Source organism: Pholcus phalangioides, unplaced genomic scaffold (genome assembly GCF_987345545.1).
Source record: "Pholcus phalangioides strain wild (caught in Gottingen) unplaced genomic scaffold, Ppha-v1.0 ptg000016l_1, whole genome shotgun sequence".
In the NCBI taxonomy this organism is placed as follows: Eukaryota; Metazoa; Arthropoda; class Arachnida; order Araneae; family Pholcidae; genus Pholcus; species Pholcus phalangioides.
The window spans coordinates 2,749,540-2,766,917 of NW_028301609.1; the positions used below are offsets into that span (position 1 = coordinate 2,749,540).

At 32.7% G+C, this 17,378-nt stretch overlaps 1 protein-coding gene across 2 annotated transcripts; it reads right to left on the reverse strand.

The window, feature by feature from the left end:
• Positions 1-1,195: 1,195 nt before the first annotated feature.
• Positions 1,196-17,153, reverse strand: LOC149074883 (solute carrier family 66 member 2). 2 transcript variants are annotated; one of them, XM_089245821.1, is made up of 6 exons: positions 16,999-17,153; positions 12,579-12,874; positions 11,338-11,474; positions 6,479-6,574; positions 2,124-2,340; positions 1,196-1,804 (listed from the first exon to the last, which is right to left on the reverse strand). In XM_089245821.1, the coding sequence occupies exons 2-6, from the start codon at positions 12,794-12,796 to the stop codon at positions 1,603-1,605; spliced, it is 870 nt and encodes a 289-aa protein (XP_089101947.1). In that variant the 5' UTR covers positions 12,797-12,874; positions 16,999-17,153; the 3' UTR covers positions 1,196-1,602. The 2 variants fall into 2 exon arrangements, with proteins under 2 accessions (XP_089101947.1, XP_089101948.1); XM_089245822.1 differs by lacking the exon at positions 6,479-6,574 and having other exon boundaries at positions 1,484-1,804; positions 16,999-17,137.
• Between the last annotated feature and the right edge of the window lie 225 nt (positions 17,154-17,378).

Consider the following 17,378-nt stretch of genomic DNA (forward strand, 5'->3'; position numbering starts at 1 on the left):
TATTTTCCTTATCATCCTTAGAAGAAAAGAATGTTCCCATCACCTCATTCGCCACGGCAACTCATAGAACCGTGTTGTAGATCAGGAGTCTTTAATGCATACCCATGGACCATGGCCTTCAAAGCTTTTTGCAGCGGCCCACTGACAAAAAAGAAACGGGCTTACATAGTTACAGAATTTGTAGAAATGCTAAACGAAATCTGTTCCATGAAGATATTCCTTTAGCCCAGGGCTGTCATTTCAACTTTTTCCGGGGGGGGGGGGGGGCAAAGAGCATGTACTCAATGTACGAATATATATATATTTGTGCGTATATATATACCATTTTTAGTGTATTTTCAAGGCTTTTACAAATACAAAATAGTTGCAGGCTAAAGCAGGCCTGCCATTTGGGGGGGGGGGGCAGGGGCAACGGCCCCCACGACCTTCCCCCCCCCCCAAATGACGGGCCTGCTTTAGCCTGCAATTTCAGAAAGGTTGAATATGCCTATCCTATGTGTATATTCTACGTTCCCTGCTACCTCAAATCAATTGCATAGCTGCTCGAGGGACAATATGCCCTATTTTGGAAAACACCGATATCAGCTTTTTACCCCACTTCTTATTCCTCTATCACTGTTGCAAAATTGAACAGCTGCTAATTTTGTTTAGAAATTTCATGTAAAAACCGTCTTTTATAATAAATCTCAAATGTGATTAAAGGGTCAATGGTCACAATGAAAGACATATTGTTTAACATAGACTTACTGAACACTTATCTTCATTAATTAACATGATGAACAACCTGAATATGAGAAAAATTAAATCATGACAGAGAAAACAAAAATCTTTGAAAAAAAATGGCAGTGGAAGCTTAAAAAAGCCACCATAACTATCATAAATATTTTTTAAAACACAAAGAATAAATAAATATCAACAACCCAAAATAGAACAATAGAGCATCATGCAGTCGACGCATGTTTTTACAAACAAGTCTTCTCTGGTCCCAAACTATTTCTTTAAATATCTTTCCCATTCATGAACTTTCAACGTTTTGTAAGCAGGGAAGGGGCCTATACCCTCCCCAAGCCTGCAAAAAATTTGAAAAAAAAATTGATATATCGAAAGAAAATGCCTTTAATATTCTATTTTAACTAATTTTTGTTAATTTAAATGCTTTTTAAAAAGTGGTAACTCAAAATTTCTCAGGAAGAAAACTTTTGTGCCTTTCCAAAGGTCAAACATACATACACCCCCGCCATAGGGGTTCATAAAAAAACAAGCGTTGGCTGCAAAATGTTTAGGAACAAATCTCACATCAATATATTAAAAATTCATATCTCATCTTACACAGACATTTTACCACTTAATAATCATTATGCAACATCAAAAGCTTCTCTTATAACATACAATATTGATTATCAACCAACTTGATAGACACACGCATTTTCTTGGTTAAAGGTCAAGTAAGCAATAATGATTTTAGTAATAAAAAGCATGCATATAAAACAATACTGAGCAAGCACCCTCTTTTTTTCCCTCAATACACATTTACATTACCTAAATATTTTTTTTCCAAACATATTTTAAAATTTCATGAGATTTAGAACACACGTGATTGTCTCAGCTGATGTGTTGAGAGCCCTTGATTAGTAATTTCACAGGACTAGGCACTACTCGATAGACGTATACTTGAAGTAAAATTGAAATATCTATCATCACTTGCAAAACACCACAGATGAAGAACTGTACAGGTGCATCACGGAGCACAAAATAAATAGTCTTGAAAACATCACCCAACATCCATAAAAGTACCATCTTAATGCTGCAATAAATGAAAAACACAATTTAAAATGCATAATATCAACACATACTTTATTTTATGTGCAGTGAGAAGAATGGTGCCTGAGGGTATAAAACAAACTTAAATCGACCAACACTGTGCTGCCAACGGGATTTGAACTTGAATCAGGATAAACTCTATATGGTTTTACCATATACAATATACTCAAATGATAATTCAAATAAATTTTTAAATAATAAACATACATTCAAAATAACTAAACGTCAAAAAACTTCTCTCGAAGCGAATTGAAGAAAAAAAAATTAGGTGGGGGGAAGAATATATTTTCCCACTAGTATACCTCATTCCAATAGTTGACTTCTTCTTCAAGTTTTTATAAAATTGGGGAGCCCCGAGCATGGCTTCAGTGAAGACCGCTAAGAAACCCAGCAGCTCGACAACTACGATGACTTCCACAAAGAAATACATGAAAATGCCCATCATTGCTGTGAACGTAGCAGCGAACTCAAGGTAGCTCAGAAAATCAGTCCAATCCCAGAAATATCTCGCATCGAAATCTGTATGGGAAAATGTCATACAATATGTGAAGGAAGAAAATTCATTTTAAATTCAACAGTATTAAAATCTTTGAAGATTTTTTTAAAATTTCATTCAGCGTGATGAGATACATGTTTAATGTCTGTTTCACATGGATGTGATTATTTTTTTTTTCTTTAAATCAGGATTTCTAGTATAAAAAAAAGAATCTGATCCTACTTGTTGGCAGAGAAAGAATTCCAAGAAAAGCAGTTGGCACCTTCATTGCTGAATATATGACAACTCGATCTACCCCAAGAACTGTGAATTTTATTTTTTGGGATTAAATAAATGATTAAGTCTCAAAAATTAATTAAGGATCGTTTATTAAAATTTTGAAATGTTTATGTATGTATTCTAAGCATTTTAATATGCAAAATACTACATTCTAAAATTTTGTATTGCACACTGGCTCTAACACCCATCGGAAAATATATAAACAAATATGATATGCATATAGATTATCCATCAGCAAGTGTGTTCAACTACAGAACAAGAAAAGTCAGTGCTTTCAATGTCTTATCAAGCAATCTTTGAATAAATGTTTCCCAATTTAAAGGCAAGTTTAAACAAATTTTTTTTTTTAAATCCTTGAAAGATTTTTTGGGAATCAGAATCCAATATCATACTAAACAAGAACTAACTTGGACTTTTGCTTAAGTTATGACCATACTTGTAAAAAAAAAAAAAAGATGACATCAGTTTGAAGGACAAAAAAAATTGAAACAAAGGAAATATACATAAGTACAATGTTCCCATAGAAAATTTTTCAACCATGTGCAGCCATGCACACAAATTATTATGCAGTCGAACTTGGTTAATTTAAGTCACTGGAAAAAATTAGAATTATCCAATAAATCTATCCTGGATCGGCAAAATGACTACAAATTGCAGTTTAATCATCAACATTCACATAGGATAATAATTATCAATTCTTACAATTTTAATCATTAGTTATGAAACTGTCTTCAAAATTTTAATAATTGATATTAGCTGCTACATGATTCCACTGTTCTGGAATCAGCATCACTGCAGGATTTCTTGAAAATGCTCAAATCTTGATTTATGGAAACAGTTCATGATTATCTGTTACGAAACTGTTTTCCAAATTTCACTTATTATTCTTATATATACTATCAAGAAACTAAAATATACCTTCATTAACATATTACACAATTTGTACTTTCCAATACTTTTTATATACTTAACGATGATAAAAGGATTCAGATTTTGAATGGTACACTTTGAACCATAGGTTGAACATGACTGATATTAAGTGGTACACATTCTCAATGCACTCCAGCTGAACAAAGTTAAAATGGACATTAAATTATCAGAAAAAAGAGTGGAGGAAAAACAGAATTTTCAAACTTTTGTCTTTAAAGATCTGTTGTTCGACAATTTGGTTCAGAAAAAGCAAAGTAACTTCTTATAGAACTTTTCCAAAATAAATTTCCTCATACAAAAAAAATCATGATTTTTTCCCTTCACTTTCGAATTATCCAAAACATAAAAAAAATTTAATTAAACAGGAAGTTTTAACATTAAATTAGATAAGAAACTCAAAAGGAGTTCGTAAAGAGTTCAAATCAACCAAGTTCTACTGTATAACACTCATTATATATGTACATTTGATGACATTTCACTATACAGTGATACCTCAGCTAACAAAAATAATTCATTCCAGAATCACGTTCCTTAGTGAATCAAGATTTTCCGTAAGTTTCTATGGAAAAAATGTTCAATTCTTTCTTGAAACCACACAAAATTTGAAGATAAGTTTCATAAAATACCTAAGGAGCACTGCAAAAAATGCAAATACTGTCTGAAGGCTGAGATAAACTTCACAATTAGACAAAGGAGAATTTAAAGGAAGATGAAAAACTGAAAATCTTTTATTTTATACTATGGTATGCTATGCCAATCAGGCTCACGAGACATAGTGAAAAAAAAAGTGTATGAGAGGCAGGCACGGATCTATGGGGGCGGGGAAGGGGGTGATCACCTCGATTACACCCTCAAGCAAAATGTGATAATTCATGAAATTTTCAGAACTTCTATATGATAATGTTGCATTCAATCACTTCATTTAGAAATGCATCCGCATTCTATGCTGTGATTAAAAAAAACTGAGAAGAGGAATTTTTGTTCACTGAGAGAAATGGGAAAAGCAACTCTCTGAAAATTGTTTATGGACAAAAAAGTCGGGATGGAAAGAAAAAAAGAAAAAAGGGACTGTCTGGGAATATGCAGGATGTGTGGTTACCCTATTCATAGCGAATAATTTTTAGCAACTTGTAAAATTACCCCTTCCCCACAACAGCGAGATCTAGATCCGCTAATGATGAGAGGTGGGGTGCTATGTGATACAGTCATATCATTTCTCTCACACACATACATGCAGAGTATTAAGCATGTATCTTACTGTATCCACTGAAATCATTCAAGTCTGGAGCTTTTTAAATGCATTTTCTCTTAGGTTAGTCATTCATTTCACATGAAATGGCTGAAAATCTTTCTGAAAGAGAAGTAGAGATGTATTTGAAAAGCAATTCCGAGGTGGGAAATAACCTTGCTCAAGTAACAGTTACTCATTGGATTCGTTTTGATTTGCACAAAAATTTAGCTCACAATGTGGCTGCTCTATGTTAGCATGTGCATCCATATAAACCAAAGCATTCATTAGCCGCATCCATATTCATTAGCCGATGCTTGAAAGCCAAAGTTGAATGCTTGAAACATCAAAAGAATGCATTTTTATTAGACGAAAAATTTGTAAGTTAAGGTGTTAATTAGCTAAGGTATCACTGAATTTTATATCATACACAGCAAGAACCAGTGCCAGTAAAAAGGAAAAAAATTGAAGAGAACATTACAAGTGTACTGTAATTCTAAATGATATTTAGAAGCAAAACCAAAAAAACTAAATCTCTATAAGTCAGTACATGCAGAGCATTGTAGTCAAATTTACAGAAAAGTTTTTGCATTTATAAAATTTATTTACTATCATAAATTTATTTATTTTTTATAAATTTATAAAAAGTTATGACTGAAACGAAAGGATAATATATTTGTGATCAGCACTTGAATTATTAATATAAATCAACTATTATTAAAAAAACAAACTCTCAAAGTCTATTTTTAAATGCAAAGATTGGTCAATTTCAGATCACATTACATAAACAATCAAATAAAAAACATATACCAATACACAAACATAAGAAAGAAACAGATGAACGAATTTGAATCATCAATGAATGAATTCACACAATCAGAAGCTGGTGTCTTTGGAAATTATCATGTATTCAGGCCAGAGAGATAGTAAATTATAAATAAATTTCAACCAACAGAGCAGTTTTCTTTTCTCATGAAATATTTTTTTCATATTCAATTCCTGTACAAAAGCTAGGCATTCTATAGAAATATAACAGCACAACCATTGAATAAACTGAATTTCTATGAAGCAGAGAAACAGTGTCATAAATTCCAAAGCACAACATTGATTCTTCTGTGAATGCGACCACTTACTGAGCCATCAAAAAACAGCCTGCATAAACAACTTAAACAATAAATTCATGAGCATATACCACTTCCTAAAGCAATCAAATGTGTGCAGCAAAGGATAATACGAAAACTATCAAAAACTGTTTCTGAACATAAAAAATTTCACATTCAAAATTAGGTTAGCTCACTCAATCTCACCCTTATTTTTGCATCCAAAGTGAGTCTCTCTAGAAGCAAGCAAGGGAATTAATGATGTGCTTTCAAAGCAATGAAGTGGATCACTTATGGGAAAGGTGAGTATATAAATATAAAGAATGTGCTAAAAATAATAAGAATGTAAAGATGAACAGATATGTGATAGAGAACCATACATAATGATTTGACATGCAATCAGTGTAAAATTTTGATAATATTCATGCAAAAGTTTATGTTTGTCCATGCAAAGTTACTTTTCTTCTGAATGAGCATGCTTAAACATTGAAATAATGAGTAGTTGAGAAAAAAAAATTATGTGAAACAAGAAAGATAAACCAAGTTATATAATGTTACCAGTGGTTAGAATAACATCACACATTAAGGTTTATTTTTTTTTTTTAGAGAGAGTGCATAACATACCCCAGAAAGTTCTAGGTGAAGTTTGTGGAGGAATAGAATGAAAATGTTTCTCGTCACCTGAAGTAGTTGTGTCAGCTTCATACTCTTTTAAAACCTCTGTGTTTGTGGCAGAAAACATACACTTTAGACAAACACGCACAGAAAATCATACAGTCTTGTATGTGTCAAAAATAAATATAGTAAAATCTCTTTAAGTGAGCACCTCCTCTGATTTTCAAATAACTAACCCCTTGATGAGTGTATAGGAAAAAATTCACTACAAGAAAATTTTGACCTTAAAGGTGAAGTGAACTTTCAGAGAGGTTTTACTATATTGTTAAAATACCAAAAACGATAACTCATTACAAAAAAAAAAATTACATATCTTCTCTTTCACAATCTTTTATTTTAACAAGAATTCCTATTTTAGAATCAGCCATCAGCTTTTTTTCAGATTTAAAAAAATCAAAGACACATACAAGATCATTTACAAATTCAATGAAGCCTTCAAATGAGAATTTTCCCTCAAAGCTAAATTTTCCAGATGATTAAATTTCTTAGGATTCCATTTACTTTTGAGAGAAACAAATATAGACTTCTAAGGGTCTTCATTAGTAATTAAGTCTTCATTAGTAATTAAGTCTTCATTAGTAATTAAGTCTTCATTAGTAATTAAGTCTTCATTAGTAATTAAGTCTTCATTAGTAATTAAGTCTTCATTAGTAATTAAGTCTTCATTTCATTTTTTGTTAGTGTGATAAGTTTTGTTATGGGAAGTTTTAAAAAATAAAAAAAATTCCCAACAAAACTTGAAGCCGTTAGATGTTGGTGCGGATAATTGAAATGTTTGTCTATATAACATCAAATAATTCGTCAGTTTTTTTAGTACTTTCAACTCCATGAATTCAACAAAACATGATGCATAGCACATGAATTAATCACATTAAAAATCTGCACATGACAGTTACTCTAAAAATTAAGTTTAGTCACACTTGATAAGACTCGCTAGAAATAATTTAGTCTAATGCAAGCAGAGGTATATTTACATGGAGGATAAGCTGGCTATAGCCCAGGATGGCAAGTTAAAAAAAGTGGAAAATTTTGAGAATAGGTGGTCAAGAAAATTAGAAAAAAAGTACTGCCCACAAGTGGGGAAAAGCCATAAATCTGCTTCTAAATGCATGTAGAAATGTTTAATAGCATGTACAAGGTGTGATCCGTACAAACTGGGAGTAAAATTGTAAATAATCAAGGAATATAGGTACAGCAAAAATAATTATTTTTCAAAATATCTTCCCTCAGATGATATACTGTAATGGTTTCCATTGTTCAAGCCAATTTTCAAAGCAAGTAGAAAAGCTTTTTCTGGAAGCTGCCAGTGAACCCGACACAGCTGAAAAAACTAATAATTCTCCTATGGAACTTTTCCTTCAACATCAGAAACAGTCAGAAATCGCATGGTGCCAGATCTGGACTGTAAGGAAGGAGGGGTTGTGGAATGATTTTAATATTGTGCTTCCATACTGTTTCAGTTTTGAAAAGTTTGCAACAACACATATCGGGAAAAAGTAGTGAATAGGTAGATATTATAGCTGTGTAGGGTTCACTGAGACAGCGTAAAGAAAAAGCCTTTTCTCCGTGCTTTGGAAAGGGGATTAAACAATTTTAGAACTATTACATATCATTTGAGGGAAGATATTTTGAAAAATAAATTATTTTTTGTTGTACCTATATTGATTGATTATTTATGATTTTACTCTCAGTTCTTATTGAATGCAACTTGTACAATCACTTATGGGGTACTTAAGAAACACTTTAAAGAAAATGAAGTAAATACACTGGAAGATTAAAATTCTAACTTATCGTTAGATTGAGAAGAGCAGGAAATGTTTTATCTCTATTTTTTTCAATAACTTTTGCTTTTTAAGTATAGGATCCAAAAATCATGTTTACTTCTCAGTTTACTCTCACGTTTACTTCTCAGTTTACTCTCATGTTTACTTCTCAGTTTACTCTCATGTTTACTTCTCAGTTTACTCTCATGTTTACTCTCATGTTTACTTCTCAGTTTACTCTCATGTTTACGATTCAACATTATACTAAGTTTTCTCCATTTTATGAAGGTTCTCTGAAAAGGAAGTTACCTCTACTAAAAAAATATATACAACCAGCTTCGAAATTAAAAATAACAAAAATTCAACATGGTGTTTTCGGATATAAAAAAAACATTTACTGGCTTTTTTTACACGCTGTTCATTAATGATAATTTTAAAAGCCTATAATTAATATTTGTGTAGAACAGTTTCACATATAAAAAAATAATTAGAGAAACTCATACATTCTACATGCATATTAAATGTTTATGAGTAACACAACTGAATGTCCAAAAAATTAACAAATTTATGTACTATTTTTCTACGAAAATAAAAACCCAAAAACCCATGCAATGCATGCTTCAAATAATGGCTATCACAAAGCTGCTTGAACAGACATATGCAAAAAAGTATAAGATATTAATAGAAGAAATGGAAGAAGAAAATTTTGAGGATAATTTTTGATTTGGTGGTCTTGGAAAAAACTAATGTGTCTAAGAATGAAGGATATAAAATCTGGATTAGCTATCACCCCTATGAACTTTTCATCCTCAATAAATAAAACTTTTCTTTCTTCTTTTTTGGTTAAATTCATCTCATGTTAATACATGAAATCTGATAACTATTTCAATGACAAAACATACAGCCACTATCTTATTATTATCATGAAGATAATTATCAGCCCTCTAAGAAATGAATGTTTCAAAGTGTTATGGCCGAACATGTGCTCAAGCCATAATTTAAAAAAGTTAATAACAGAATTAAAAAGGAAAAAAATTAATGAGAGCAAAGTATGGAAAAAAAAACTCTTCACTAAATAAAAATCTCTAAATTTTAAAATTTTAAGGAAATTAATATTAATAGTCTGTGTTATAGACATAACATTTTCAAAAATGGAGGACAAATGTTTTATGTTATGACACATTTACATTTTTTACACAGATTCAAAAGAAAAAATCTGAGCAGTGTTTTAACAAAGCATATGAAGACGTCATAGAAAACGGAAAAAGTATTATATACAAATGAAGCTAGAAGGTAAAGTTCTAGGGCTGAAGTTCAATTTATTGATGAATAATCTAGGTTTGGTGTCTATGAACGTCACAACTCTATGCACTATTGCTATAGGCACATAGATCGCTGGTTAAAAATAAGTCGCAATAATCATTTATAGTAACCAAGTTCTTTTATTCAACTAACTTTAATTAAAGAACCATCAACTATGCTTTTAACTTCACCTTAAATGAAATCAAATAAATTTTACTTGCAGAATACAGTAGTATTCCGGAAAAATATATTGTAAAAGTTTTATTATTTTCTTTTCACTCAAAATAAAATATTCCTGACTCTACTATGAATCTGGGCTGGAAGAGATCTTGGCAAGGGGATAAGTCCAGTGACAAACTCCTGGTGTTATTTCATTCATTGCCACTCATTTATTCAGTAGTCATCAAATTGAATTAAAATGTGAACAGATGATTGATTAACCAGTGTAATACGCCCATCATTCAAAAGCGATATATAGGAGCAGTTGGAAGATTTATATCAATATCCTCAGCTATTGTGCTGTTAAACTTCTCATTTTGCCAAACTACTGAAATTTTCTTTATTTGAATATAAATTACAGTGGATCATGCTTATAATGTTTTTCAAAAAACAGTCATTATAAGATGAGAAACAGGGAGCAGTAAGCAGGGAAACATTTTAAACAGGAAATCTCAATGAGCATTATTAGATATAACTTTTACATCTACTATGGTTTCTTTATGCAGCTTTTGATTTATTCACGAACGTTACAACACATTGATTTAGTATCCTAATTATATTTACAAGTTTTATATGAGAAAATTAAAAAAAAATGAAGCTTGCATTTTGATTGATATCTATGTACTTGCATCTTTGAAGTAAGGTTTCTTGATCAAAATCAAAACGCTTTTTGAAGAATTTCATCTCTCTCTCTACATGGCATCTCATTCTGAAAATGATGGTGATTTAAGTGTTTGGAAGCAAGCTGAACTCCCGAAATCAAAAAGATTTTTTTGTCCACAAATTCAAAAAATTTTTATTCTTTCCTCTAAACTGCTAAACTTAGGGCTTTTCTTTTCAGTTTACTCTCTGCCATTTTGGTCTGAATTATACTTGGCAAAAATCTGGTGTCTTTACTGACTTATTATCTGAAATTGTAAAGGTCATACAGGCTCTCTAACTTATTGGCTGTTATGTAAAGAATTAGCTTCCAAGAATCCAAGAAGTGGTCTGCAAATAGCAATCAAAGGAAAGCCTCATTCTAGTTATCCTATAATAATTTATATTGCTAATCTCTAGCACATAATTAATCATCATTTTTGTTTTTTTACATGAGAAAAAGCCAGAAAATTACACTAATTTCAAGGAAGGTAAAGCTTGAGCTAAATTTTCCAAACATTGTAAGCGGGAAATAGCAAAAATCTGAACATAATGCAGGAAATGTTTGATAATGATAATTTACAATATTGATATAGGAAAGAAGTTGGGACCACACGAAAATATGTTGTACTAAGCTGGATCCATTGTATGCATTTTTTAAATTAACAATTTAAAATTACAGGAATCTACTAAAGGAAAAAATAAACATAAAATCCAGTTATAATAATCAATAAAAGTTATTTTGCATCAAACAAATATCAATGAAAATATAGAGCATAAAAAGTGAATAGCATCAACATGCAACAAATCGAAACACTATGGCAAAAGGTATACTTATGAAAATTTTTTCAAACTCTTATTAACAGCAAGGCAAGTAGCACAAACCTGTGAAGTGATGAGGTTTAGGAGGAACGATCTGTGTCTGGTTTTTGATCTTGACGCATAAATGTATCATGGCCAGCATGGCTGAATTCATTATAATACTCTGAAGAAGTAATGGCAATTCATATGGATGACCAAACCTGAAAATGTGAACTAATTTTATTAAGGCCATATCAACCAAATGATACGCCATGTAAAAAAGTGTTGAAATTATATTTAAAAAATTGATCTATAAAATATTTTGAAATTTATTATTTCGAGAGTTCTTTCTTGAAGTTATATACATATGACTAACAATTTTAGAATTATTCTGAATCAAATCAGCTTGCTTTAAGCAGCATTAGCAGGGAGACATTATATAAAAATTGATACACAACTTGAATTGTTTTAGACTCTAGATGGACTCAAAAAGATGAGTAACTAACATGTTTAAAGGGCGATCAAATGAAAATTGAACAGGAGCCATAGAATAAAATCACATAGTTTATCTCAAACGTGATCTCCAAAAGCACCTGTCCCACTGTTTCATCAAGTGGTGAACATCCTGCTAATAGAAATCTTTTGGCTGAGATTGGAATCTCTTTCGAACATTGTCCATGACTCCGTTGTCTGAGTAATAAAGATGGTCCTTCAATACCTTTTTCAGCAGACCAAAAATGTAAAAGTCACATGGCAATAGATCCAGGCTATACAGTGAGGGGGGTGTTCAATATTCTCAACCGAAACTTCACCAATGCATTCTGCATAAGAACAGCCATTTGTGGCCATGCATTTTCATGCTCCAGATGATAACAGGCCAGGTCATTTAGTCTTGATTGCTGCATGACAACACATAGCCACATATGGCTGCTCTTACACAGAATGTGTTTTCAAAGTTTTGGTAGACAGTGTTGGAACACCCACAGTATATCCCAGGATCTATCACCACGTGACTTTCACATTTTTGCTCTACTGAAAAAGACACCGAAGGGTCACCGTTTTTACTTGGACAGTAAAATTATGGACAATATTCAAAACTGATTCTTATCTCAAAGGACTTCTACAAGCAGGGTATTCATCACTTCGTGAAACAGTGGGGCAAGTATTTGTGTAGCTTTGGAAATTAAGTTTGAAATGAAACATGTCAATTCATTGTGTGGATCCTGTTCCGTTTTCATTTGATCCACCCTCTTATAACAAAAACAGAAACAAAAATATAAAGCACATTTATAAAGAGCCATAACTGGTAAAAAGCAAGTATTTACCAGAAAACAATTCTTAAAGTGTTTGCTACCAGAAGAGTTAAACACACATATAAAGAGAAGCCATCAGTGTTCAACGTTCTCCGTATCTCACGATACTGTGGGATGTATGGAACCACACCACCAACCATCATTGCCAAGGAACATACATGAGTGAAGGAATTCTTTAGGGTTAACGACACAAAGAAGTCCTCAAACGTCTCAGCTGAAGTGTTCGACATGTTTATCAAACTTATTCCTTCCCCTTCTGTCTTGAATCAGATTTTATGTGAGCTTCAACAGCTTGTGGAACATTGTGCCTGAAAGTAGAAAAATACCATTAGATCAATTCGAAGCATATTGTAAACTTTACATAAACATAAAGGACTGGACACACCCCGCTTCCCATCTAAGGGAGATGTCGAAGCCATAATCGGAGATAGACTTGAAAGTCTGGGGAGGGGGTACGATGATGATGCCAATTCATATATACAAGTACACATTAGATCAGATGACTCCAACTTGACACGGGAGGGGGGGACCCCCTATCTCCGCCCATGGTCAAAGCATTCCCGAAAAGTGGTGGGTACTCCTTGAAATTTATTAATAAGAATCTCGTGTATACAAAAACACTTGTGGAGAATGTGATACGATTCAAAATATCAAGGAAAAGCAACAGGTCGAAATAAATCATTGAGATATATAAATTGCATTGCATTGATACCATATGGCATTCACTGGTGCAATATTGTGCTTTCGAATTGAATCCGTATGTTGTTATTGTACATACTGATCTGATTCATCCTTTCTTTTCTATTACGCTGTATTGCAATTTTTGAGTTTCTTGAACCGTATATGTTTGTTGTTGTTACTTACATTTGTAAGCCTCGTGGCATACTCTGTGGAACACGAGGAGTTGTTTCTGAAGGACCCAAATAAAAAAAAAAAATTTAAAAAAGAGGTTATCTTATAACAGATTCCACTTACTATATCAGTATAGAAAAACATCCCAAACAGATATCGATACATTGTTAACAGATTAACAACACAAGTACTGTTTGTTGAACAGCAATACCAAGTGTCCTAATGCAGTGTAGGTGCAAACTTTACAACGACATGGAAGAAAAATCTAGTCCATAGGTGCTAATTTCAAGATGAAAAATATGTGGTTTGTCAAGTAATGAAATATATCACTGCTGAAGAAAACATGCCATACAGAACGAATAATCTCAAATAACCAATTTCATCTTGTCCCTCTTGCCTGGAAATGGCTGAGAATATTGTTTTATTGTGTGTTTGAATCTTGTCAAAACAATCTTTCTTGATTGTTTTGAAAGATTGTTTGATACTATTTGATTGTTTGTTCTCACAGAATCTGGAATTGTGTGATTATTTTGTGAGTGTCCTCCTTATATAAGCCAGTGGTGGACACACTTTTTTAGAGACGGCCAAAAAAAAAAAAAAATGATGGGCCAGACATATTTGGACATTGATCAACACCATACAAAATTCCCCTACATTAGCCATGCTGTAACTCAAGAAACATAAGCTATTTGAATGTTGAGGTCAGGTAAATTCCCAGCAAGCCGGTAAAATCTAGGTTTAACAAGGATCACAATTTGCATTTAGTCAATTCAATGGATTTTCTAAATAAAGTATCATTTTTTAAGAATTTTCCAGAATCTGTGACTTGAATTTCTGGGCATGCTGGCTGAAGAGGCAGAACACTGTAATTAAAATTTACTGCTTTGACATGAAGTAGGCAGAATGTGTTGTCTTTGGAAATTACCAGTTTCACTGCAAATGAGACAATATGGGTTAGCCTATCCTTTATAACTGTGGAAAAAATATAAATGTGATAAGTAGGTATTTTCTAACAACTTTGCATATGTGTGTTCCACTTTTTTGCACACGTAAAATTTTTTAACATCAATTCCTATTTAAATTATCACAACTATATTTTCTTATATGCAATAAAACGGGTCACCCCCTCTAATGATTTTTTTCAAAACACTGAAATAAGAAAATTTTATTTTAAAATCTGCAGAGGGCAGGATAGAACCTCTAAGCAGGCCATCTGGCTTGCAAGCTGTATAATTTGCCCATCACCAATATTTATAGGTTACACTCAATAAAACAAAATGAAAATAAATACAGTGAAATTCCTATATAACTAATCAAGGGACTGAGAAACATATCACTACAAAGGATTTATTCGTTACAGGTGGAACATATTAACACTGTGAAAAGGCATAGGCGGAGATTGACTTGGAAGTCTGAGGGGGGCACGATGATGATGATGTCAATTCATCGATTACATATATACATTAGATCAGTCGACTCCACGTTTGACTCTGGGGGGGGGGGGGCTCATGCCCCTCTGTATCTCCGCCCATGTGAAAAGGGTATTAGGACCAAAGATTGATATACAGGGTGTCCTGTAAGTGATAATGCGATCTTTATCTTATAAACTATTAGTCCTAGAGGTATGATGAATTTCAAAAATGCTCAAAATGCGGTAAAAAAATTACCCTGTACAATTTTGGGAGTGGAAACGCTGTTCGTCATAAAATAAAAAATTTTAAATTTTTATATGGTTCTGCTTTTCCTTGAACTTCCAATCAGAAAGTTGTTGCCCTGTCTCTTCTGAGCCCCACAAAACATCTAATGTTTTCAACTGCAATATTCACTGAGATATTTGAATTAAAAAATTTGAGAAAAAATGGTGGGGGGGGGGGGAGAACAGCAAAAAACTAACAAACAATGCTTATTTCCTCAAAGTGATACTGTTCTTTCCCCAAACATGTCTGTGAATATTGCACTTAGAAACATGGGATTTTCTTTGTTGACATCAGGAGAGATGGGAACAACTTTCTAATTCAAAGTTAGAGCATGGGGGAACCATTAAAAAAATATAGGTATTTTATGACACATTGTATTTTCACTCTCAAAACTGGTACTGGGTAGCTTTCAAACACATTTTGAGCATTTTCAAAATTAATCATGGCTCTAGGACGAATGATTCATAATATAAAGAATGCACACTGTACAATGGTATACCTCAGCTAACAAAGATAATTTTTTCTGGAATCATGATTGCTAGTTGAAATGTGATTTCAAATAGATTTCTATGGAAAATCATTTGTTTCGAGTATTGCCCAGGCTACCTAAGTTTTTTAAAACACCAAAGAGTGCTGCAAAGAAAGACAAATTGATCGAACTCTAAAATGAACAGCTTTGATATTGGATAAATGAAAATTTACAGGATGATGAAATACTGAATATCTTTTTATTTTATACTGTAGTACACAACCAACACCAGTCCAATAAAGCTGGTGTTGTTGGCTTTTGTATATCTATAACCAAGTTGAGTTTGTAGGTGTCCCCGTCCATTAGTGATTTGGTCAGCTCATTTCCTTGTTTGATACATGTAGATAGAAAATATAAGGGTCCAAAATGTCTAGACTGTTCAGTTTGATGCTGAGAGTTCTTGCACTGAAAGGAACAAAGGCTGAATATCTATCTGCCTCATATAATAACATATAGATCATAATATATCTCTGTTCTGCTCATAGCGTCTCTGCTCATTTGCAGCTGAAAATGCCTGTCCCCACTCAATTTGCAGCTGAAGATGCCTCCACTCCATTTGTTGTTGAAGATGTCTGCCTTCACTCAGGCGTGGATCCAGGGGAGGGACGATCTTTCCCTCCCAAGTAGTAGCTCAATAGTATGGGAAAATTTGTCTGTCCCATAAAATACGGACCATGAAACAAACTTATACAATTTGCCCCTCCTATCACATCGTTCTGGATCCACGCCTGTAGTGAGATGAAGTCCAACACCCATGTGCAAATAAAGTAAAAGCTATGGACACTTTCACAAAATGGTATTCTGTACGGTATACTTTACACAGCAATGTAAAATTAAATTTGCTTTTCAAAGCTCACAGATCCTCCCCAAAATCTATATAACGACCCTATGGAGTCTATGGACCCCCTGGCTAAGAACCCTTGTTATATAGATTTTTCACTGTATTTAAAATTTTTCACTGTAATACTAATGTTCAACTGGAAACTTAGTGCTAAAACAATATATCCAACCAAAGATTTAGCTATAGGGAATAATTATAAACAACAACTTCGGAGATCTTATCAACGGGATCTCTTCCGCTATTCATCATATTCGTCATCAAACATACCATATGGTAGAATATCATATGTGCATATTTATTTTTTCACAACAAAATAAAAATGATCAGTACAAATACTTCAAATAAGTTGCGATGGGAAAAATGTATTTCCCAAAATAACAAAGAATAGTTGAGTTTAGAAAAATAATAATAATTAAATAGCGTACATAGAGAGGGTCATAGGTTAAGTAAATATAAGATAAAAGGAAATCGGGAGTAAATAGAAGGAAATAATTTTTTATAAATGAAACGAACTGATTATTTTTCTTCTAGGATTTTTATTTCTAGGTTGTTTCAGCGAAGGATTCACCGAGTTGAAATAAAACACTTCCGAATCGTAATCAAGCGATTCACACATCATTTTAAAATCGTAATCATGAGAGATTTGTTGACGTTTTGTTGTCCAGTTCAAGTTGATTCACGCTAGGAGGAGACGATCAAAATTAACTTTCAATTCAAATTACACAGAGATCTCGGCAGCCTGGCTACTCTCTGACTGCAGGCTGGACTTACTCGATTTTTTGGGTGATCTTGAGATGAATTGAAAAACAAGGTTGATAGCCTTGTGCGAACAAAATAAATTACTACTTTTTTGAAAATAAGCAAATTAAATTGCTTTAAACTTTTTTTTACAC